Source organism: Gopherus flavomarginatus, chromosome 2 (assembly GCF_025201925.1).
Source record: "Gopherus flavomarginatus isolate rGopFla2 chromosome 2, rGopFla2.mat.asm, whole genome shotgun sequence".
NCBI lineage: Eukaryota > Metazoa > Chordata > Testudines > Testudinidae > Gopherus > Gopherus flavomarginatus.
Genome location: NC_066618.1, coordinates 87187375 through 87212791, shown reverse-complemented (window position 1 = coordinate 87212791; position 25417 = coordinate 87187375). Strand labels below are relative to the sequence as shown.

Sequence of the window (25417 nt, the reverse complement as noted above, 5' to 3'; positions counted from 1 at the left end):
GGAAGTTTGAGAATGGCTGGATGGAAAGAACGACATGGAGGGGATGAGCGCAAACAGCCAATCAGCACCTGGGAGAGAGTTACTGTGAAAAATGCAGCGAGCCCTGCAATCTGTTTGATATAGAGCATCAGTGACACAGGATGAGGGAATAGCTTTTCTTAGACTAATATTACCTCCCCCAGCTAGTCTCTCTAATATCCTGGGGACTGCCAGGGCTACAACTGCACTGAGAACGTGCCCGAGCCCGAGCGCTCCCACCGCAGCTCACTCAACCCGCCTCTCGAGGGACCCTCTGCTCATGCAAACTGTTATCCCTGGGTCTCCCGCTGGCTCACAGGCGTCTGTCTCCGCCCCGCTTTCGCTCGCGTGCGCCGCTCCCGCTACACGCCTCCGCCCGGCCCCAGCGGACTGCAGCAACAATAGCACCGCAGCTGCATGTAGGCTAGCTGCGCGCGGTGGCTTTCAAAGCAGCATCAGCAGGACCCCTCCTTAGGGGTGTCTTCTGCACTGCCTGAGAGCCACGGCCGCTTTCAGAGCGTTTCTACTGGTTCCAGCATGCTTTACCCTCTGCTGTTTCTCTCTTCCCCGACTCAGTCTTCCCCCTCCCCGTCCACTGATCATTTAGGAAAAGCGCTGTACACAGGCCGTGCGCAGGCACCTAAAGATAGAGAAGGACCCTACCCGCTATACTGGGGAGGTGGTGGCCGAACAGTCACAAGCACAGCAGCCGCAGCCGACAAGCGCATGCGCCTGCTGACGCCTGTAAAGATGGAGCCACAAGACCAAGCGCGCGCCCTGCAGCGAGAGTAGGGGAGAGGACGGAGCGCTCGCGCACGCTGCAGCGTGAGGCGGGAAAAGAGGTGGAGGTCAGGAAAGGAGAATTGTATCGCGTGCGCATGCGCACGGAGGTGTGTGTGAGTTGGACTTGTGCCGACAGCGGACACGCGGGCGGTCGGCGGCGCGGGGAGCGAACAGGGTTCGGTGTTGGGAGCCGCCGCAGTCGCAGGGGAGCGCGCCGGAGTGTCGCGCGCCCTGAGAGCCGCCCGGCAGCGCGGAGGAGACGGCGGCGGTGGCGGCGCGGGGAGGAGCGGGGCGGGGCCCGGAGAGTGAGTGACACCCCGAGGCGGGCGCCGGCTGAGCCGGGCTGGAGCTGGGCACGCAACTTCCACAGGACTGAGGAGCCGCCGCAGCCAGGAGACGCGACTGAGCGAGCCCGCGGGGTCCCGCGGCTGCCGCCCCGACCTCTTCAGGGAAGACCGGGCGGAGGAGGCGCCGGGGCCGCTGCGGAGCGAGTACGGAGCGGCTGAAGTTTAGACCTGCCGCGGGGCGGGGACGTGAAGCCGCATCCATCCCCCGGGCCAGGGAGCATGAAAGTTCCGCTCCGGCCTCGCCGCTGCTTCCGGCTGCGTTTGGCGACAAGGCGCCACTGCCCACTGCGCTGAGAAGCGGCGGCGGTGGGTCCGTGCCGGGCCTGCGGGCTGGGAAGAGACGCCAGCAGCTCCACCGCTGGCCTCTGGGGATCCCCTCAGAAAGTGCCTGTGGCTCTGACGCCCCCGGTTGGAAGTTCGCGAGGAACGAAACTTGAAAATCGTGAAAAACACTGAAAACTGGAATAAAAAAAAAAAGCTTCCCGAAATCAGAGGATCCTGCAAACACCCCTTCCCCGACTGCGTCACGAGCAGCCTCACAAGGGAATCACTGGAGATTTAATTTTTTAATGCATTTGAAAGGATTTTTGTTAGTGTGTTTCTTGGTTAAAGGCCTTGTATTTCACCTTGCGGAGTTTGTTGGGGGAGAAGAACGGAGGGGAAAAACATCTCCTTTCTGCTGGGTAGGGCTTGGAGGTGAAACGTTGGTGGCTACTTCTCCAGCTGGGCACTTCTCCCCACGCTACCCCTGACTTTGTATGTGTGTGTTTTGTTTTTGGTATTGAAGCAGTTTGATTCTTTGCCTAATAAACTTTTTCGTTCAAATCCACAATGGAGCCTGGCAATATGGACTATTTCTGTGATCAGGTGCAGCAGAAAGATGTGAGTCGCAGAATGCAAATCGGCCAAGAGTTGCTGGAGTATCTGGCTGATCCAAGTAGATCCACTGACCTCGAGCAGGATCAACAGCGCCTCGATAAAGTGATTGACGAATTAACAGGATGGGTTAACTCTAGTAATTTTAAGGTAAGAATGTTGTGCAGAGGTTGTGTGTAACAGGATTTTTTATGTTAAAAAGGGATGGTGCTCTTAATTATCCTTAAATCATAAATGCGCACAACAGGACGGCAATTTCTCCTGCCTATCATATCTTCTTTCTTTCTTTCTTTCTTTCTTACCTACCTACCTACCTACCTACCTACCTACAAAGAGAGGTTTTTCAGAAAAGTGGATTTTGTTGGCTGGAAAGATTGTTTTACAGCGTATTTCTGGCCTGTAAGAGGAGTTCATATTTTCTGCTTTCATGTTGAATAAAAATAGTACTAGCATTGGTCATTTAAAATATTGCATTAAGAAAAGTAATTTATGGAGAGATGTTTTGGTGCATCTTTGTTTTTTGTGTGTGTGTGTGTGGCTCTTGATTATGGGCAGCTAAAAGCAAATATCCCTGTTTTCTCACATTGTATGTCATCCTGATTTTTGACCCCTCCCATTCCATGCACCCTATATTCACTCAGGTACGTATTTTATGGAGTTGCCTTTATTTTCTGTAGGCTATACAAGTGATATTTCACTAAATGTGTATTGTATCATCTCTTCTGTTTCATAGGGGTTAACTAGTGATTGCTGTTTCAGGGTCCAAGTGTAAATCTGAGTTTATCCATGCTATCTTTTGTATAGTTTCCCAGCATGAGTAGTGTTGTGTTATCTTTCTGGAGGTCTGTGGTGACTCATCTTTCAAATTTGTTCTTCAAGCATTTTTAGCGGATATATACAAGAAACTGCTAATTCTGGGTTCATGGAGTGAATGTGGGCAATTCTCTTGCCTTTGGATACCCAGTAGAAACATTGGCAACGTAGTCATATTGTCCACTTGGGTAACTATTTAAGTGCAGTTGCTTTGCACTTCAGTCAGCTGGTGGCAGTGTTGCTCCACAGTGCTGGACTCAGTATGGACTCCGTTAAGTGAGCATAAGGGTTTTTTTTGTTTGCAGGGCTAGTTCCATATACAAAATTGATTGTTATGTACTTATGACTACTTGATTTACCAGTCATTTTGAAGTACCTCTCAAATTAATTCTATTGAGTCAATAGTTCTCTGAAGATTACAGCTCGACAGGCAAGTATCGGAACAATTTGTACAGTATAGTAGTACATTTCTAATGGTGGCACAGTAATTAAACTTTTTTTAAGCATTTATAGATGTTACAGATCTGTGAATTATTTTATAATATTTACACCTGATTTTAGGATTGAGCTCTGAAAACTGTCAATTTCAGCTATTTTCACAAGCACATAAATTATTACAGGTCATGTTAGTGTAGCTATGGCTCCTTGTTGAATATTTAGCACAATTGTGTGTCCTTGGTCTTAAATTGCTGAATTTGGAGTAGAGATATTTCATATAGGCACATAGCAAAATTGGGTAGGTTTGAAAGAGTTAATGCTTTTAGTTTAGATGATGAGCAACTGATTATGTTTTTCTCAGCAGGATGTTAATTTAAAAAAAGTGCTCACTTAAGATAGGCAACAAAGACAAGCATCACTTCTGTGTGTTCTGTGTAAAAGTTCACAAAAGATACCATTAGCTACAGATAAATCATGCTCTTTTCAAAGTGTAACTTCTTTCTCTCACATCAGAATGTTCAGTTTGCTTTAGATGTAAAGATGAGTGGGTGCCTTGTTCTTTAAGACTGGTGGAAAGGCAAGAAATATGTAATTATGAATTATCAAATACTGTACTGTACAAATAAGGCTCTTACAGAGCTTAATAGATTTTAATAATGTAAAAGGCTTGCAGGCTAATTAGGATTCAGCTTTGCATTCCTTAAGTGCATATAACTCCTTTCTGGCATTGAATTTTATACACACAAAGAGCAGGATCTCCCCCCGCCCCCTTCAAAAACAATAAAACAAGGATGTTACATCAATACAAGGGTAGTAGGAATTGCAATACTGGACTCCTCCAATTGCTCAGTTAATCCAGTAGCCTGTCTATGATAGTAGTCACCACTTTAAAGGAAGATTAAGAATCTTCTCCTTGCGCTTGAGGAGTTTGTGTCGTCTATGCTTTGTTTTACAGCTGCAGCAGTGGAAGTTATCCATGTAATTGTCTTAAGTTTATTTTAATCATAATAGACTCTTGACTTGAATGATAGTCCTTTGTTAATGAATTCCACAGGTTAATTGTGTGAGAAAATGATTTTATTCATTTTCCAAGGGACTGTCAACTTGATTCTTTCTTCCAATGTTGAATGTATTTAAATAATTCTGTACTGAAGGATTAGGATTTTTTAAAGTGTGCCCTTCATGACCGTTGATCTGTGAACTGAATATAAACTGTTCAGGTATTGGATTCATGATACCATAGATACACAGTTTCAGTGTGGTTGAAAAAACCCTTATTTATGTTAATTTTTGGGGGGAAATTGGATTCGCTTAACATAGTTTTGCTGAAAGTAGCATTTTTCAGGAACATAACTACAACATTAAGCAAGGAGTTACTGTACCCCTGATTGAATCTTGGGGCGGGGGGAAGCCCATGGTTGCTATGGCTGCCCCTGGACCGCTGCCGGGAGCTGTGGCTTCTCCTGCCAACCCCAGGGTCAGCCGCATCGGCTGCTGCTCAGATGGTCCCCAGAGCCCAGCTGGCTGCAGAGCTGCTCCAGCAGTGGCCGGTGTGGCTGCTGCAGAAGTCACAGAGCCCTAGTGATGATGCAGAAAAGGCAGAAGTGTTCAGTAAATATTTGTCTTGTATGTGGAAAGAAGCAGGATGAGGTATTCTCATCATTTGATGAAGTGCTTTCCAGTCCATTAGTAACTGAGAATGTTAGTCAACATCTAATAGAGATAAACATTTTTAAATCAGCAGGGCCAGATAACTTGCACCAAAGAATCCTGAGAGTTGACTGCGGTCTTTGGTCTGATGATAATTTTAAATAAATTTTGGAATATGAGGGAAATTTCAGAAGACTGGAAGAATGGTGAATGTTGTGCCAGTATTCAAGAAGGGCAAGTGGGATGACCCAGGTAACTATAGGCTAGTTAGCTTGACATGAATCCTGGGCAAAATGATGGAAAAGCTGATAAGGGATTCAACTGATAACGTATTCAAGGATAGGAATATAGTTAATGCCAGTCAACATAGTTTTATGGAAAATTAGGTGTTGTCAAACTTGATTTCATGTTTTGATGAGATTACAAATTTAGTTGAGAAAGGTAGCTGCATGGACATAATATACTTATGCTATTGTAATTCGTTTGACTTAGTATCACACAATATTCTGATTAAAATGTTAACACAATATCAATAGAGCACAAGTTAATTAGATAAATAACTGGCTAACTGACATCTCAAAGTAGTTGTGAAAGGGGAAATATCATTGAATGAGGGTGTTTCTAGTGGGCATCCACAAGGATCTGAAGCTATTCATCTACATCTGTGATCTGAAGTAACTATAACGTCAGCAAAGATAAAATTTGCAGATTATTTAGCATTGGCAGAATGGTAAATGATGACAGACAGTCACACAGAGCGATATGGATTGCTTGATGAGTTGGACCCATTCAGACAAAATGCATTTTAATCCATCTGAATGTAAAGTTAAACATTTAGGAACAAGAAATGCAGGCCATACCTACAAAATGGGGTAATATATCCTGGAAAGTAAGAACTATGAAAAGGATTTAGGAATCATAAGTGAACAAGCAACTGAATGCAAGTTTCCACTCTGATTCTATGGCAAAAAAAGCTAATGCTACATTTGGATGTATAACGGGTGTAGCGAACAGGAGTAGGGAGAAGATTGTCTTTATCTATGGTATTGGTGGGAGAGTTCTGGTATCCATGTTTTAAAAAGCCTGTTGACAAATTTGTAGAGGGTGCAGAAAAGAGCCACAAAAGATTTTAGGGCTGAAAAAAATTCCTTGGTTACTTGATTAGTGTGTAAGTACCTTCATGGGGAGAAAATATCGCACCAAAGGACTCTCTTAATCTAGCAGAGAAAGACAACAAGAACCGATGTCTGGAAGCTATAGTCACACATTCTAACTGAAAATAAGGCACAGTTCTGTAGCAATTGTGGTAATTCATCATTGGACCAGACTATCAAGGATCTTTTGATGTCATATAAAGACTGCATGCCTCTCTGGAAGATATACTTTGGCCAAACACAAGTTTTTGGACTCCAATACAGGAGTAACTGGGTGAAATGTAATGGACTGTGAGATATTCAGGAGATCAGACTAGATGATTTAATTGTCTTTTCTTGTCTTAAACTCTACAAATCTCTGATAAAATAGAACCCTTGGTTCTGCCTCATCTCCATTGCGTCTGTGTCCGTTGGTCTTCTGTGCAGCTTCTTTCTGGGTGTTGTTTCAATGCTGTTCAAAGAGGGTATTTTCAAAAGAAGGTGCTTGCTTCTAACTTCCAAGGCTGCTCAGATGGTCCCCAAAGCCAGCTGCCCAGTGCTGTTCTTTAGTGAGTCCGCTTGACAAGCCTTATTGTTCTTGGGTCTGGCTTCCATCCCCTCTCCAACTGCAGCTGTCTGGAGGTGCTTGCCTTCCATGCCTTGCTCATTCACACCTCATTCATTCAACAGGGCAATTGAATAAAGCGGGGAGGGAGGGGGAAGAGATCTTATTCTACTCCTAGCAAAAAGACATCTTTTTTAACATTATACCAAGGCTCAATACAATGTTTTCTATATAAGGATCTCATACAAAGTCATATGAAAGTTATGTAAAGATGCTTAATGCAGAGATTTATCTACACCAACTTGATCCAAGAACAATTAAAACTCCTCACTGCCCTGGGCTTTAAAATCAGAGACGTTCATGCTTACTCGGATTCAAAGCATAGTTCATTGGAGCAGTGTTAGATTCCAGATCAGTGAGTTTACCTTAAGAAAGATTCCAAATGATAGTGAGCTTCATCAACCAGCTTAGATTACCCCAAGACACTAGTGCAAACATGCCTCAAACTCTTGGGATGCATGATCTCATACACGTATGTGATGAGATTTGCCAGACCTCACCTATGTTCCGTGCAGGAGCAGTTGAAATCAGTGTGTCTGTCCAGCAGGCATCACATGGACAATGATATTCACAGACCATGAAGAACTCCTCATAAAACTGGTGGAAAGACCCTCTTTAGGTGTGGAATGGAGTACCTGTGCTTACGAAGATGTTGGTGACACATGCTTCCATTTGGGAATAGAGATTTCATCTAGATCACCTTCAAACTCAAGATTCATAAGGTAACCATAGGTCCTCTCTCCTTATGATCCACCTGGCATACAAAGCATTCCTATCTGAATTCCACAGATCCATGTAACATCACCACAGCTAGGCATTTTGCCAAAAGATAAGGCAGCAAGATTGTCTCTGCTCTCTTAGGAGGCCATTTTGACTTCGGGGTTGGTGCATTCTGAATTAGATCACACCAGTGGCTCTGCACCTTCCCAGTCTTCAGAATATGTTGGCAGATCAGCACAGCAGGCAGTTCTCAGGCAACCATGAGCAGGACTGGATTAACTTTTTGTGGGCCCGGTGCCAAACATATTTGTGGGCCCCAGTGGGGAAATAGGGCATGTAATGGGGGAGGCGGTCCGCAGAGTGAAGGGCCGGTTGGGGGCAATGAGGCACAGTGGGAGTGGCCCCACTCAGCTCAGCACAACGCCACTAGTTACAAACCCACAACTCCTAGACACACACTGGCATACCCAGCCCTGTGCTGCCAGCGTGCCCTTCCACACTGTCCCCCTGTCCAGTGCCCTGCCCTTATGCCAGTGCTCCCTCACCCAGAGACTTCCCCACAGATCCCTATGCCCAGCACCCCTGCCTAGAGACCCCTCCTGCTGACCTCCCACCACAACTGCACAGCACCCTGCACACTATACCCCCTGCCCAGCTCCCCCACCCACAGATCCCCTACTGTCCAGCACCCCCTTCACAGTCCCACCATCCCAACTGTATAGTGCCCCATATTCCTGAGGGAATTCTGCATCAAATTCTGTGCATAATATTTTAAAATTCTGAATTTATTTAATAATAAATGTGGAAGCTCCACCACGGCAGTGGGGAGCACAGGCCACAGGCTGCATGGAGGTGGGAGAATACCTTGCAGCCTCCCCTGCCGCTCTGGGACAGGGACTTGGCAGTGAGACTGAACCTGAAGCTGACACAGGACAAGGGCCAGGCCTGCCACAGAAACACCCTAGGGCCCTGCCCCTTTAGTGCCAGGCACACCAGATGTGGGCGGGGAAGCTCAGCCTGGCAGCAGATCCAAGTGCAGGAGGACTTAGTGTGGGGGTATCCAGATGGGGGTGAGAGGGTTTGGGGGGGTAAGAGGGTTTGGAGGGTGGCAGTCTGGGTGCAGGCAGCTTAGTGGGGGATCTGGATGCACAGGGAGTTGCCAGGTGCAGGGGCAATGGGAGTCTGCAGGGGGGATCAAGTGAAAGTGGTTGGAGCTCAGCGGCAGTGGGGAGTCTGGGTGCAGGGGAGGTGGGGTTGTTTGTACTTAAAGTACTGCACAGGATCTTTTCAGGGGCAATAAGGCAAACACCACATTCATTGGTAATACATGCATCAATCAACACTGTATCATATTCATATGATCTGTATTACACTCATGCACTCACATACACACACACACACACACACACACACAAGCACACTCCGTCTTGTTACCAACTAGTTGCTCCCCTTAACTTCACTGGCCAGGTGAGTTAGATAGGGGAGGGGTGGAGCCGGGCTTCTGCCAATCCAAATCGATGCTCTCATGTTGACAAGATGAGACCCGGGGTCCTCTGCAAGACACCTCACATTTATAGCAGCTTCCCTCTCATGCAAATCAGTACTAGATTCAAAATCTGTGTCTATGTCCTTTGTGCTGCTTCCTTCTGGGTGTTGTCCCGTTGCTGTTCAAAGAGGGTGTTTCTAAAAGAAGGTGCTTGTTTCTAAAAACGCACCCCCCCCCAAAGGCTGTCAATATGTCAGCTCTTCTTCAGTGAGCCCACTTGACAAGTTTTATTGTTGTTGTTGGGTCTGGCTTCCATCCCCTCTCCAACTCTCTGGAGGTGCCTGCCTTCCCCGCCTTGCTCATTCACACCTCATTCAACACAGCAATTAATTAAAGGCGGGGGATGGGGTGGGGGGAAGAGATCTTATTCTACTCCTAGCAAAAAGGCACTTTTCTTCTACTTTAACTATAACATTATGCGTTAAGCCTTGGTATGGTTTTCTGTAAGTTTTTCTAGGTAGGGATCTGATACAAAGTTCCTATATCGAAGGACTTGATACAAAGTTGTATGAAAATAGCTTAATACAGGGTTACATGAAGAGGCATAATACAAAGTCATATGAAAGTTATGTGAAGATGCTTAATACAGAGATTTATCTACAGGGTTCATTTGGGTGGGGGTGTAGGTGGTTGGGGCTCAGTAGAGAGGGTATTGGGGGGGCTCATCAGGGTGGTACAGATGCAGGGGAGGTGGGGCTTGTCAGGGTGAGGGTTTGATGGGCCTGTTTAACAGGGGAGTCCCAGCTACTGCCAAGGGGATCCGAATGCTGGGCCCCTGTTTCCCTTATCCCAGGGATCAGCAACCTTCGGCACGCGGCCCACCAGGGTAAGCTCTCTGGCGGGCTGGGCCGGTTTGTTTACATGCCGCATCCGCAGGTTCGACCGATTGTGGCTCCCACTGGCCGTGATTTGCAGCTCCAGGCCAGTGGGGGCTACGAGAAGCCGTGGCTAGCACGTCCCTCATCCTGCAGCCCCCCATTGGCCTGGAGTGGCGAACCGTGATCAGTGGGAGCCACGATTGGCCGAACCTGCGGACGCAGCAGGTAAACAAACAAACCAACCTGGCCCACCAGGGGGCTTACCCTGGCGGGCTGTGGGCCGAAGGTTGCAGATCTCTGCCCTATCCCCTTCTCTTCCCCACCCCATGCCCTTTCCCCACCACTCTACCCCCTCCCTATCTCACCCCCTTCCTTCCCCACTGCCTCTGTCCCCTTGCCCTGCCTGCCCTACCACAGGCACTCACTGTTGTTCAAGATGGAGGATGGCTCCCAGCACACAGAAGGGAGCTCAGCCAGCACTGGGACGCAGAAGGTGGTGTCCAGCTGCAAAGTCTCAGGATCTGAGCAGCACCTTCTTTTTTCAGCTGGGCTGTGCAGCTCTGCAGCCAGAGTAGGTCTGCTCGTGCCACTCTCCTTCCCCAAGACCCCACCTCGCCTCTTCTCTGCCTCCTCTCTGCCACCACCCTACTGCTGGCAAACAGCTGATCGGCGGCAGGAAGGGGGAGGGTGGGAACGGAGCAGGCTGTGAGAGGAGGCAGGGGAGGGGCGTTTGGCTGCCCTACTGCAGCAGGAGCCTCCTCAGTGCCAGGAGCACCAAGCTTCTGCCCTCCCCCCCAGAAGAGAGGGGGGGGGCGGAGAAGAGTGGCCTTGGCCGGGTCCCCCCTAGAGTGTCGGCTCAGCTGCATGGTGCCAGTGGCTCCATGGCAAATCCTCTACTGACCATGAGTGGCCCTCAAAGACAGTCCTACAGAACGTGTTTCGTAAGTGAGGTTGTATATCAATAGACCTCTTTGCCCTGCAGACCAGACAAGTGTAACATTTTATTTCAGAAGGTGTGCAAGTTCAGGCTCCCTGACAGACATCTTCTCTTCCCTCAGACATCTAAGCTTAGGCTATGGCTACACTTGAAATTTCAAAGCGCTGCCTCAGCAGCGCTTTGAAGTGTGAGTGTAGTTGGAGCGCCAGCGCTGGGAGAGAGCTCTCCCAGCGCTGCACATAAACCACATTCCTTACGGGTGTAGCTTGCAGCGCTGTATCTTGCAGTGCTCGGGGGGGGTGTGTTTTTTCACACCCCTGAGCGCGAAAGTTGCAGCGCTGCAAAGTGCCAGTGTAGCCATGGCCTTATTGTATGCCTTTCCACCAATCCCCATGATCCCGAGGGTTCTGAGGAAGTGTTACAAAGCACAGGACTGATGATTATGGTGATAGCCCTAACATAGGCTAAGTAGTTCTGGTATTCAGATCTGATGATCATTTCAATACAGCCCCTCTTCATCTTATCACCCTCCTGGTGTCTCTCAGAACAATGTTCAGATCAAGTTGGATATCCGGCATGGCAACTGGATGATGTCCACCACAAGAAGCTGTTGAGCTGGAGGTCAGAACATTTTGCTCCAAAGCAGAAAAGTCTTAGCTGGTGGGAAAGAAATATAGTGACCCCTTTAAGGGGTCACCCTCTTGGGTGTAGCTGCAGACTAGGGATGATTAGGGTAGGAAGTAATAATCTGACTAGGTAGGTAGGCTGGTGGGACTCATGTAAGCCTTCCTGCATGGGGAAGGTGCATAAACTCTGTTCCTCCACCTTGAACCAGTGTTATAGCTAAATTAGCAGCACCCACCATCCCATCCCTGTTTTTTTGGTCTGGTGTGAACGTTGTGCTAGTTTCCTTTTTTGGATTGGTGAGAAGTTTTTCTCACTGCCAGATTAGCTTGGATGGCTGGTTTTCACCTTCCTTGCAGGAGCTCAGTGACCCTGTGATGTACGTCAGGAGGTAATGGTAGTGTTGTCATAGTTTAGCGCATGCGAGATGTCCAGTTCAGGTACTGATTTCATGGCAGGGTCTGGTTCCTTGATAAACTGGAAGTTGACTGTAGTGGAAGGCATCCTGCAAAGAGGCTGTGTAATGGGTTTAGGGCTCCTAACATCTGGTACTCGAAAGAGACAACTCCCTTTCTCTTGCCTCTTAACCATCATATTAGAGGAGGGTGTTTGGGGTCCAAACAGTAGGTTTGGGACCAGTTTTTGTGTGTGCGAGGGCTGACAGCAGCTCTTCACCAGCTGGAAACAACTAGAAAGGAATCGTGACCCACACCATATGAATTATTGCTGGATAGTTCCCAGAATAGTTAAATTAATAAAGATGCAACCTAATAAAACCACATCCCTTACATCTTGACTGTTACATGTCCAGGATGGTGTTTTCTTTGCACCTGCGGAAGAGACTACTGCTGCTTGTTTAGTGCTTCAGTAAAATCTGGTTCCAGGTGCTTAACAAATTACTTACACCAGTTCAGTGCCATGACTTCTTAAAACTTCAGCAGCAAACATAAACCTCTTGAATGGTTCAACTCCAACCTTGAAAGTGATTGTGGTTGTTGTGATTGATGGATGATTGTAGATGTCCACATTATAATAGCATCTTCCTCTTCAGCAATTAGGCCTCTATCCTGGTAATTTATGTTGCGGATATTGGCAAGAAAATGAGGTGGGTAAGTGCTTGCTCCAGTTGTTTCTTCACTGCCTGCAATTTAACTTCATTGGGTGTTTCTTCCTTCAGTGTTGCTTAAAATTCTTTCCAAATTTCAACAGCATCAGTAATAGAGCAGCTATATTTCTACAGATTGTCCAAAGCTTTGCAAACAGCTTTCAGTATATTAAACTTATCTTTTACATTTCATTTAAGTCCAGTGTTGACTACTTTTGCTGTGTGTGACGGGTTCCCCAGGGTGCAATCTGAAACTGGAGTACTGCTGAGCCCTCTGGTGGGCTCTCTCTCACACCGTGATGCTGTGACAAGCTGCAAACCTCTCCAGCTACTGCACTTACACAGGCAGGGATACACCCAGCTGAGTTACATGAATGCTTCTCCTACCCACTCATGAACTAACGAGAGAGACTCCAGTGAATTCCCACAGCTCCCCAGCCCAGCATCATCTTGCCTTGGTCAGAAGCCTAACCAGCGTAAGTTTATAACCTAATCTGCCCATCCCTCAATGTGGAGAGGACATGCACCAGCTTTTGTATGCTACACAGATTTTCCAAGCACTTCAACCAAAACACATTGTTTTAGGTAAAATATAAAACAGATTTATTAACTACAGAAAGATCAGTTGGTTACCTAAGAAATAAAAGTAAGATTGCAATCTCAGTTCTATAAACTAGACAGGATTTGAATCAAGGAACATCTCACTCTGATCATATAGAGCCTTAATACAAGCTAGGATTCTCCTTTCTAGTCTGGGACCACCTCTGCCATTCCAAATCTTTGTCCACCAGATGTGCTTCCAGGTGTGGAGTTGTGGGAGGAGAGAGGCCAAATGATGATATCGCTTCTCCTTCTTTATAGATTCTTCCAGCTTGCTGGAAAAATCTTTTATTGTGATGTGAGTCAAGCAGTGTCCATTGTCTGCGTTCCCTCTGAGAAGTCTTCATTTTATACAGGTCCCTCTGAGAAGTCTTCATTGTATACAGGTCCTCAGATAGTTCTTGGTAGTGGAAGGGTGGAATCCCCCTAACTGGACATCAGTGCTGTCTGGCTTCTCCATTGTTGTACTTGAAAGCCTGGTTGTGGGTGTTTTCCAATGTTACAACATATTTCAGTAAGATACACACAGCAAAGCTTCATAACTTCACATACAGTGATGGAACATATAATCCAATAGAATATTCATGTTCAGCAGATCAAGACTTTTAAAATGATACCTCACAAGGTATACTTTGTACAAAACATTACAGTGGTGAATATAGTGATGCCAGGGTGTTGCTTTGGGGTAGTGTGTCACACTCTGAAACTTCCATCTACTTTATAGAGAATTTCTTCACAAATTGTCATCAGGATAGGTAAGTAACTAATAAATAACTCAAAACAGTTAACCACTGAATTCCATCAGACATTGTGAGGGATAATTAGTTTTGATCCTAATCCCTTCAGTGAAACTGAAGCAAAGTGATGGTGAGAGAATTATTTTATAATTTTAATGTTTTACCTTATTCCTGGCATATCTGAGTGTTTGCTAAAAAAAATTTTTATCACATGATTAATTTTTTTAATTGCATGATTAATTTTAGGTTTGGAAAACAGGAATAGAAATAAGCTTAAAAGTATTTGAAAATTCTGGCAAGTACAATAAGATATTACTAAGTTATCTTCATGGTTAAAGATAGGATGTCCACATGTGCTTTCAACTGTATAGTTAAATACCTACACGGCTGGCCAGAATGCCTTTAAAAATAACCTCCTTAGTCCAGCGGTCACATGACCTAGATTGATCATAGGGGCTAGGAACCTTACAGTCAGTAAGCAGATGTGGAAACATAGTTGATGTATCTGTTGTTCCTTTAGCAAATGAATTTTAAGTAAATCATTGTCAATTACAAATGCAAAAATTAGACAAATCATTTGAGTTTAAATCCATTATAGATGAGAATATGAAAATGTTGCATTCCTAAAAATTGCTCCCTTTTGACTGAAGACTGCAAAAGGTACTGAAAAATCCAAAGTGCATCACATTATGTAAACAGACTAGATGAACCCTAAATATTGTATAAATTATTCACTTTATATAAAACCCTTAGAAAATAATTGTCAGCTCTCTAATTCGAATATTGATCTGATGGTTCAGTATGGGTGATTACAGCAGTAGCTAGTCCAGGTGTTTATAGACAGATTATAACATATTTTAAAGACCTGTCTTGTGATGCACTATATACATCTAATAGTTTATTTTATTTCTACAGGTGGCGTTAGTTGGATTAGATGTCCTAGGTGCCTTTGTTGACAGACTATCAGGACACTTTAAATCCTATGTACCAACTGGTGAGTGAAGTACTAGTTAATTCTCCTTTTCCTTCAGAGAAAAATATAGGAAAAAAGAGCTGTTTTCTTACTAAACATTCTTATTTTAGTAACTATATCTGACAAATGGCTGAGAACTTCTGATAGTAACTATGACCCTAATCAGGTAAACACACATGCTTTTTAGTGCAAGTGTATCTGCAGGATGAGGGCCTATATGCCCCGTTAGGGTTTGACTTACAGATACCTATATTAACTTGTCGATGTTATGTATGTACTTTACCTTAATGTTTTAAGTCAGCTGTATCGTGAAGAATTTTTTCTATCATTGATTTCTTGCTACACAGTTGCTTACTATTGTCCATTATCTAAAATTGTGACAACTTGATTGTATTACTTTAAAATTGTATTAATAAATTGCAGTTTCTGTTTGTACAATGTCTAAACCAGGTTTCCATGTATATATAACATGATTCTGTGGCCACTATTTGCTACAGAATTCATCTCCTGCTGTAGAATTGTGCTGTAGGATTTAAAGTTTCTTAAAAAAAAAAAAACCAACCAACCAACCAAACAAAAAAACCCTTAACAAAAATCCAAACGTTTATTGATTGCAGATGGGTGCAGTGACATATGCCTAAGTGCAAAATTCTGAGAGGTCTGAACTAACTACCCTATTTGACTCATTGGGATGCTGACTTTGAAATTTAATGTTGATACTTTATTTAAATATCAGAACCATTTCTCTACTGGTCATTTTAGCAGAAACATAGTGAAGGAAGATAATTTCATGGAGACTTCATAAAATTACAAATTTGTTGGTTACCTTGTTTCAGAAATTACTTACCATGTATTATTTCCATCTGTGCAGAAAATGGTTTTTTTATTAAATTGCTTTTCAAGCAAAATCAATGGCAGTGAGCAGCATATTACTCCATAAGGTTCTTGCCAGAACTTTAATCCTTTTTTAAACCCTGATTTACACTGTATGTCAGTTTAGCTTACTTGGTAGCTCTCACCTCTGGACCGGAAGGTGAGGAGCTCAAGTGTCACACTAAGACTTTGAGCTCGTTGCCACTTTTGACAATGCAGAGCAGTAAATAGTATAAATATTAATTTGTATATGCCTATAAGTACAGGGATCTGGGAGCTTTAAAATATAATTAAATGTGATAAAAATAAGGCAAGTTTCTAAATCCTAGAGCACAAACACTTTCCATCACACAATAAGACAACACACACTATACTTAATATTTTAAGAAACATCCTTAATGTAAGAAACTACTAAGTCTTTTATCTTGTCCTGAAAGATGTCAGATATATTTGTCTTATGTGTAGGGAGTGTTCTGGAGTTCTGCAATAAATCTTCATGGAGAAGGCCTTGCTTTCCATCATCTCAGGATTAAGCCTGGGCTTTAATGTGATTTTTATATATAGATATAGATAGATAGTACTTTTGGTATCAAGTCTTTGCTCAGAGCTTACAATTTAAATATTTTACCATGTTGGTGTTGAAATAAAAACAATGCCATTCTACCCTGAGCTGTGGACACTGCATATCTGCTCCATGCAAACTAAATAAGTAGATGCTGATAAACCAGCAAGTTTTCCCAGCCCATCTGTGATGCATTTTATCCAAGGTGAGCTTGAGAGCTTGTCTAAACTCAACTTTCACCAGTTTAATTCCACTTAAAATTGCAGCTTCAGTTAAACTGCTTCTACTTTGTGTAGGCCAGGCCTTAAATTGCCATGTGAGATCTGCTCTGGGGGAACCATGGGAATGCCAGGGGAGGATGGAACTTCTCCTTTTTATGTGTATTCACTGTTTATATGCCACGTTGATGAGAAATAAGTTTAACTAAGAGCCAGTTTTTCTCCAGTCCATCAATGCGCAGAATCACTTCTATGGTTGTTAATGTAGAAGGAAAGAGATATGGATTACATTACCCTAGTAGTTTCTCTTTTCAGCCATCTCTCTATAAAACACTGCAATGTTGTTGCACTGTATATTCAGTGTGAAAAGCCTCTTGCACACTTGTGCATAACTAAGCCTGAACTAGTCAAATAACGCTCTCTTGGGTGTGACCATACTGTGTTTAAACAGTCTGGGTTCTAGAAGAAAATATTTCCAATCCATATCTTGGCTCTATGAATAGCAGTACTGCTGACTTGAGAGGCTGTAAGACTATAAATCATCCTATAAACTTTGTGCTGAACCCAAAGCTCCCATGGTCAAGCAGTGGGAAAGAATCAAAATTATGATTCTTTGCAAACTAAAGCTGTAACATTTTAACAGATATGGCACTGCCTATTATGGTCATAGTTAATGATGTGGGCTGGTGGCCAGTTATGTATTGCAGATTTACACTTCAGACTAGTACTGTGATATGGGGGGTGAGGGAGGGCTCCTATTACTAGACAGGAGAATATTAAGGGAGAGATGGGAGCATAAGATCTCCAAATAGAAGACAAGATGGCTGAATCTTTTTCTTAGCAAATGTATATATTCTCTAATATGCCTCTTTCAATCTGACTTTGCTGGATCTCATCATACATCCAGATTAGAAATGGAGAGCGTTTTCCCAATCAGCTCTTAAATATTACTTTGAAAATTAAAAATGCTGATGCAAACCATTAACTTCCCCCTCTCCTTTTTCTTCATTTATATACTCCAGTAAGTAGTCTTTGTGGTTTGATATTCTTACTCGAAAAAGTGTCACAATTTGAATGTATTCAAGGATGATCACTTATTATATTAAGCACCATTCTGTCCCATTACTCTGAGATTAAATTGCTACAACTTTTATATAATGATGTTGGGTATTTTTTAAATTCATGTTACCCCAGCTGGACATTTATCTGCTCTTTTGGTATATATTATTTTCTTTAATGAAATAAGAAATTGAAGGGTTGTCACATACCAAAAAAAAAAAAAAAAAAATCCTGCATTTTCTCACTTCATGTCTTGTCTTTTTGAAAGATTGGAATGTTCCTGTACATGATACTTACACTCCCAGTAATAACCGAGCTAACACATTACCTAAGCATAACATGTCAGAACACGGGCATGTGCAGTTACATTGGAATGTAGCTCTTTAAAGGTGGGGTAAGGGGAATAACTGTCATCTAAGGCATTTGCTCATTTAAGAATAAACAAGGGTTTTGTTGAGGAGTGAAAGCAAAACAAAAGCATGGTTACCTATATAGCTTTATGAGCTACCTATATCCCATAAATTAGGTTTAGCCAAGGTCAGTAAGTACAGTAGTTACAACACAGGCATTTTAATATGACCTGAATTGCCCATTAGTAATCTTTGTATGGAGGTATATACCATAGGGTAAAAGGTAACTAATTCAATTTCCTAGGCAACAGTGTTGCATTGTAGTGAGTGTGTTTTACAAGGTGATGACCCTTTCTTTTCAGATTAACCATATTACACGTTCTTTGCAGCTATTATCACTGTTGATATTTCTGGGAGTTCTGAGAGAAGTGAAATGCTGAAATTATTATTTTTTTTTAAATACTTTAATTGAAGGTGATTGAACTGTTTTCACAACCAAAGAGATTATTGTAGAAGTCTAAGGATACCTGGTAATTCATAAGAACAGAGAGGTACCTTCTGGAGAAATTAAGCAAATTAAACAGCATTTTTTTAAAGAAGTGTCTGTCTTTGAAACAGTGCAGGGCTCTGGTGTAGTTTAACACAAACTTCATGAAGATGTGATTAAAACAAAATCTGGCGATTACGTAAACATGCATTTCTATTTTTTCTACCACATTCCATGGCTTGCAAAAATGATTTGAAGTATTTTTAAAGGAGTGGTACATAAGAGGACGAAAAATAAAAGAATACATGTATGGAGAAATGGCACAAAAACAGTGCTTTGAAACTCTGTACAAGTCCTCATTCACCAGAGTTTCCTTTTTTTTTCCCAAAAGGAGGCAAGACAGTTAACCTCATCCCTCAAATTAATTCCTACCCTTTCCTCTAACCACAATCATTGTACTTGAAGAATCTCAGCACTTCACAGATATTGGGACTCTTATTTGATCTTTGGCTGTGAACAGTGCAGCATAGAAGAACAATGACATGATAGAGGCCTATAAATTTTTGACTGGTGCAGAGAAAGTGAATAAGGAAATATTTACTCCTTCAAATAACACACAACACTAGGGATCACTCAATGAAATTAATAGGCAGCAGGTTTAAAACACACACAAGTAAGTATTTCACACAACGTACAGTCAACCTGTGGAACTTGTTGCCAGGGGTGTTATGAAGGCCAAAACTGTAATAAAATTAAAAAAAAAAATTAGGGAACTTCATGGAGGATAGGTAGAGCCCTGCACAGATAGATAGATGCAAATTGCTATGTGTGGAGCTACAGGGCTCTACTGGGAATCACAGTGGCAAAAGCAGCAGCCTATCAGGCTACCACTGCCTGGAGCCAGTGCCCAAGCCGGCAGCTCCTCCGACATGACCATGCTGCCCCCAACCCCACTCACTGGGCCAGGCACCAGGCTCACTGGCAGCTGTGCCTGGTTGCGCTAAGGCATTGGGCGGGACTTGACATCAAATAAAGTATATAAGGTCTTGGAAAAAATTTTGGAAGAGAAAGTAGTTAAGGACATTGAGGTCAGTGGTAATTTGGACAAAATACAGCATCGTTTTACAAAAGGTAGATCGTGCCAAACCAACGTGATCTCCATCTTTGAGAAGGTAACAGATTTTTTAGACAAAGGAAACGCAGTGGATCTAATTTACCTCGATTTCAGTACAGCATTTGATATGGTTCCACATGGGGAATTATTAGTTAAATTGGAAAAGATGGTGATCAATATGAAAATTCAAAGGTGGATAAAGAACTGGTTAAAGGGGAGACTACAAGGGGTTGTACTGCAAGGTGAACTGTCAAGTGTCAAAGTTAGACTCAGGACTCACAGTTTGTCAGACCACTCTGTTTTATTAGCACAGCGCTCTGCTATAACACCCAGATAATGTGAGCACTATGCAAGGCACAAACTATCTTATTTATACAGATAAAAGGGCAAGCACTTAACAAGATAACAAAGGAAGCAGAATCTGATAAGTTTACCTGGGCTAGGCATGCGTATCTTATTTCCTTACTAACTATTACCGATCCTCTGTTAATGTTTCGCCATTAGCACCCTTGTTTATGCCTAATGTTTCTTTTCCTGGCACCTGTATTTCAACATTACTTATTTCTGCTTAAAGGTACATACAACATTTCTTTAATCCATTCTTATTTTTACAATTTAATTCATTCTACTTTCACACAAGCTGGAAGGAGGTTACTAGTGGAATTCCTCAGGGATCAGTTTTGAGACCAATCTTATTTAATCTTTTTATTCCTGACCTTGGCACAAAAAGTGAGAATGTGCTAATAAAGTTTGTGGATCACACAAAGCTGGGAGGTATTGCTAACACAGAGCAGGATCGGGATATCCTGCAGGAAGATCTGGATGACCTTGTAAACTGGAATAATAGTAATAGGACGAAATTTAATAGTGAAAAGTGCAAGGTCATGCATTTAGGGATTAATAACAAGAATTTTAGTTGTAAATTGGGGACACATCAGCTGGAAGTAACGGAGGAGGAGAAAGACCTCGGAGTATTGGTTGATCACAGGATGACTATGAGCCGCCAATGTGATATGACTGTTAAAAAAGCTAATGCAGTTTTAGGATGCATCAGGCGAGGTATTTCCAGCAAAGATAAGGAAGTGTTAGTACCGTTATACAAGGCACTGTTGAGACCTCATCTGGAATACTGTGTGCAGTTCTGGTCTCCCATGTTTAAGAAGGATGAATTCAAACTGGTACAGGTTCAGGGTCGTGCTACTAGGATGATCCGAGGAGTGGAAAACCTGTCTTAGGAAAAGAGACTCAAAGAGCTTGGCTTGTTTAGCCTAACCAAAAGAAGGCTGCTCTTTATAAATATATTGGAGGGATAAATATTAGGAAGGGAGAAGAATTATTTAAGCTTAGTACCAATGTGGACACAAGAACAAATGGATATAAACTGGAAACTAGGAAGTTTAGACTTGAAATTAAACGAAGGTTTCTAACCATTAGAAGAGTGAAGTTATGGAACAGCCTTCCAAGGGAAATAGTGGGGGCGAAAGACATATCTAGCTTTAAGACTAAGACTAAGGCCTGGTCCACACTACAGCGTTAAATCGATTTAAACAGCGTTAAATCGATTTAACGCTGTACCCGTCCACACTACAAGGCACTTAAAATCGATCTTAAGGGGTCTTAAAATCGATTTCTGTACTCCTGCTCAACAAGAGGAGTAACCCTAAAATCGATATTACTATATCGATTTAGGGTTAGTGTGGATGGAAATCGAAGTTATTGGTCCCATTCTTTTACTGAGCTACCCAGAGTGCACCGTTCCGGAAATCGATGGTAGCCTGGGACCATGGACGCACACCACCGAAGTAATGTGCCCTAGTGTGGACGCGTAAAATTGATTTTATAAAACCTGTTTTATAAAATCGATTTTATTAATTTCGATTTTACTCTGTAGTGTGGACGTGGCCTAAGCTTGATAAGTTTATGGAAGGGATGGTATGATGGGATAGCCTAATTTTGGCAATTCATTTGGCAGTTGATCTTTGATTATCAGCAGGTAAGTATTCCCAGTGGTCTGTGATGGGATGTTAAATGGGATGGGATCTGAGTTTCTACAGAGAATTCTTTCCTGGGTGCTGGCTGGTGAGTCTTGCTCATATGCTCGGGGTTTAGGTGATGGCCATATTTGGTGTCGGGAAGGAATTTTTCTCCAGGGCAGATTGGCAGAGGCCCTGGAGGTTTTTTGCCTTCCTCTGCAGCATGGGGCATGGGTCACATGCTGGACGATTCTCTGCAGCTTGAGGTCTTCAAACCACAATTTGAGGACTTCAGTAACTCAGACATAGGTTAGGGGTTTGTTATAGAAATGGATGGGTGAGAGGAGGAGGTCAGATTAGATGATCATAATGGTCCCTTCTGACCTTAAAGTCTATGAGTAAAGTTACTGAATTTCTCTAGATTTTTTTTTATTTTATTCCAGCCACCACCATTGCTTGAAATATATATTTCTGCAATAGTTTAAGGGCTTGTCTACACTACTGCACAGGGTTGATCTAAGACAGGGGTCGGCAACCTACGGCATGCTAGCCGATTTTGAGCGGCACTCAGCTGCCTGCACGGTCCTGGCCCCCAGTCCCACCGCCCATCGCTGTCCCCTGCAGGGGCAGGAGGCAGAAGCTTGGTTCTGCGGCAGCCAAACTTCCCCCTCCCCCGCTTCTTCCCCCCCATGTGGTGCTTTCCTGCCCACCCCCTCTCTGTCCTTATGCCAATCAGCTGATGGCCCTAGCGAGGGGGAGGGGGAAGCATGGCAGCGTGCACACAGCTCTGTATAGGAGACAGAGAGAGGTAGGGACGGGGCCTTGGGGAAGGGGGTGGAGCAGGGCATATCCCTTCCAGCCCCCTGCCCTGAGCTGCTCAGGGCAAGGGGCTGGGAGCACCCCTATGGGCCGAGCACCCCAGACCTCTGCCCTGCACCCCCCCACACACACTCAGCCTTCTGCCCTGCAGCCCCCATACCTCTAGCCCTCTGCCCTATCCTTTGAACCCTGCACACCCTCCAGCCTTCTGCCCTGCATCCCCAATACCCTCCAGCCTTCTGCCCTGCATCCCCAATACCCTCCAGCCTTCTGCCCTGACCCTTGAACCCCCCCCACATCCTCCAGCCTTCTGCTCTGAACCCTCCCACTCCAACACACACCCAGCCCTCTGCCCTGCACCCCCATAGCCCCATTCCTCTGCCCTGACCCCACCCACACACTCAGCCTTCTGCCCTGCAGCCCCCATACCTCTAGCCCTCTGCCCTAACCCTTGAACCCTGCACACCCTCCAGCCTTCTGCCCTGCATCCCCAATACCCTCCAGCCTTCTGCCCTGACCCTTGAACCCCCCCCACATCCTCCAGCCTTCTGCTCTGAACCCTCCCACTCCAACACACACCCAGCCCTCTGCCCTGCACCCCCATAGCCCCATTCCTCTGCCCTGACCCCACCCACACACTCAGCCTTCTGCCCTGCATGCCCTGAACCCTCCCACCCCAACACACACACAGCCTTCTGCCCTGCAGCCCCAGCCCTCTGCCCTGAACCCTCTGCCCTGACCCTTGATCCCCCCCACCCAGCCTTCTGCCCTACACCCCAGCCTTCTGCCCTGAACACCCTTTGCCCTGACCCCTGAACCCACTCCTGTCTGGGATCCTGGTGGCAGGCCATGCTCACCCCCACTGCTGGCCTTGGTGAACAGAACCCCAGGCTGGCAGCGAGCTGAGCAGGCTGGCGGCGTAAGATCAGTATTTTAATTTAATTTTAAATGACACTTCTTAAACATTTTGAAAACGTTGTTTACTTTTACATACAATAGTTTAATTATAAAATATAGACTTATAGAAAGAGACTTTCTAAAAACGTTAATGTATTACCGGCACGTGAAACCTTAGTGAATAAATGAAGACTTGGCACACCACTTCTGAAAGGTTGCCGACCCCTGATCTAAGATACGCAACTTCAGCTTAAGTCAGCGTACTTAGATCTACTTACTACGGTAAGTTGACAGCTGACACTTTCCCGTCGACTCCACTTGCGCTTCTTGTTCTGGTGGAGTACTGGAGTTGACAGAAGAGCGCTCGTTTGATTTATCGTGTCTATCTTAGATGCACTAAATCGACCCCCGCTGGTTCAATCACTGCCCGCTGTATCGGCGGGCAGTGTAGAAACGCCCTACATCTAGTCAAAAAACTGACATTTACTTGTGCCCTGTGCTGTGCCCCCCTTTTTTCTGGTCTCCTGCTGGTAAGATACATCCTCATCAACTTTATGGTTGAAGAACTTCCTCTTATGCTTTCTAACCTTGTGTCTTCCCAAAGGCCCACATCCATTACTAAATACATTAATCCTCCCTTCCCACCCCAAATAATGCTAGGCAGTGCCCTCCCCAAAAATGAATTTATGCATTGGGGTAATGGGATCTTTGCAATGCAGAGCCCTCTTTGAGCATCTCCTCTTCCCATGCATCTTACTCAAAAGTGCAGTAGCTGCTCAAACTGAAGAGGCAGCTGGCAATCTCCCCTCTTTCTAGTAGTAACAGTCATCCACCACTGTTGTATGCAGCATTGTTGTAACCGTCTTGGTCCCAGGATGTTAGAGAGACAAGGCGGGTACCTTTTATTCGACCAGCTTCGGTTGGTCAGAGAGATAAACTTGAGCTTGCACAGAGCTCTCCTTCAGGTCTGGGCTGAAGGAGAAACTGAAGAAGAACTGTGTAAGCTGGAAAGCTTGTCAATTTCCCCAGCAGCTGTGGGTCTAATAAAAGATATTGCCTCACCCACCATGGCTAGTAGCAGCAGCAATAGCTTTGGCACAGTCTCTACAGAAATAGGAAGACATGACTGCAGAGGTTTAACTTCAGTTTGTGTTTGAAGAGTTTTCCTCACATGTATAAAAAGGCTAGGGAGTCCTTTTCAAAGAGAGACAACATCATTAGCCCATGTGCTCCAGCACTTTCATCCACGTCTGAATTAAAGGATTTGTTTTATCAGTAACTCAACAGTATCATCAGCAAGCTACCACAGGTGAATGACACTATCTACTGGGAGACTTCAGCGCTAGAGAAGGCTCAGATCACGAGATGTGGCTGCTATGTCTTGGTCACCATAGAGGGGGCAAAACTGAACAAAAGTGTGCAAAGACTACTGGAGCTCTTCAGCCTTTGAGGACTGTTTATTACCAACACCTATTTCCAAAGTGTTCACTACTGGAAGGTCTTGTTGAGATATTCCACATCTGGACACTAGCACCAATTGGATTTAATTGCCACCCACCGAAAACACTTGGATGTTCTCCATGCTTGCAGTTTTCATAGTGCAGACTGTGACACAGACAGTGTGCTTGTATTCTGTAAATAAAACTTTCATTAAGGAAACTCCATTGTACCAGACAAAGCTGTTGCCCTTGCATTAACATCAATACACAAAAGACCGAAGGTCGTGTCTCCAATTTACTTTACTTTTCAAGGAAACTATGTAATTGATTGTATTTCCCTGAATGCTGATGCAGCATGGAACACTGAATTTAAAAAATCTATGCATCTGCAACCTTAGCTTTTGGAAAGGACTGTACTGCAGATAAAGTCTGGTTTGTGCATACTCTGGAGAAATGCTTCCAGTTATTAAAGCAAAGCTTGCAGCATATCTCCACCACAACATGAACCCCTCTCCTGAGACGCGCTAACCTCGGAATGGCCAAGAGCGCATTGCAACAAACAGCAAAGGCAATGTTCTCACTCAGACTGGCTTGGTCTGTGCGAGAAGATACAACTGTTCTTTGAGAATGGAGATCTATGAAGTATTTATGATGGAATCAAGAAAACAAGAAGACTGCTTCATTGGAATCTCTTAATGCAGACCTCATCATTGATAGGAGCAAGGAGATGGAACTCTGGATAGAACAATATCACAAACTTTATTTACAGGAAACCACTGCTTCTGAAGCAGCGCTATGTGCACAATGTCTTGCTTGCCTGCTGGAGAGAAGAAGTGGTACCATGGAACATGAAGAATGCCAACATCATAATGTTGTTTAAAAA

The 25417-nt window shown here is 44.2% G+C and overlaps 1 protein-coding gene across 15 annotated transcripts in view; it reads left to right on the top strand.

The window, feature by feature from the left end:
• Positions 1-926: 926 nt before the first annotated feature.
• Positions 927-25417, top strand: part of LOC127043791 (CLIP-associating protein 2-like) — a 197330-nt gene continuing 172839 nt past the window's right edge. For 4 of the 15 annotated variants that reach the window (XM_050937914.1, XM_050937904.1, XM_050937907.1 and 1 more), the window contains exons 1-2: positions 929-2174; positions 14686-14764. In XM_050937914.1, coding sequence (XP_050793871.1) covers positions 1980-2174; positions 14686-14764 — 274 coding nt within the window. In that variant the 5' untranslated portion in view covers positions 929-1979. Of the gene's footprint in view, positions 2175-14685; positions 14765-25417 lie in introns of all 15 variants that reach the window. The other 11 variants (XM_050937905.1, XM_050937903.1, XM_050937909.1 and 8 more) reach the window with 5 other exon arrangements.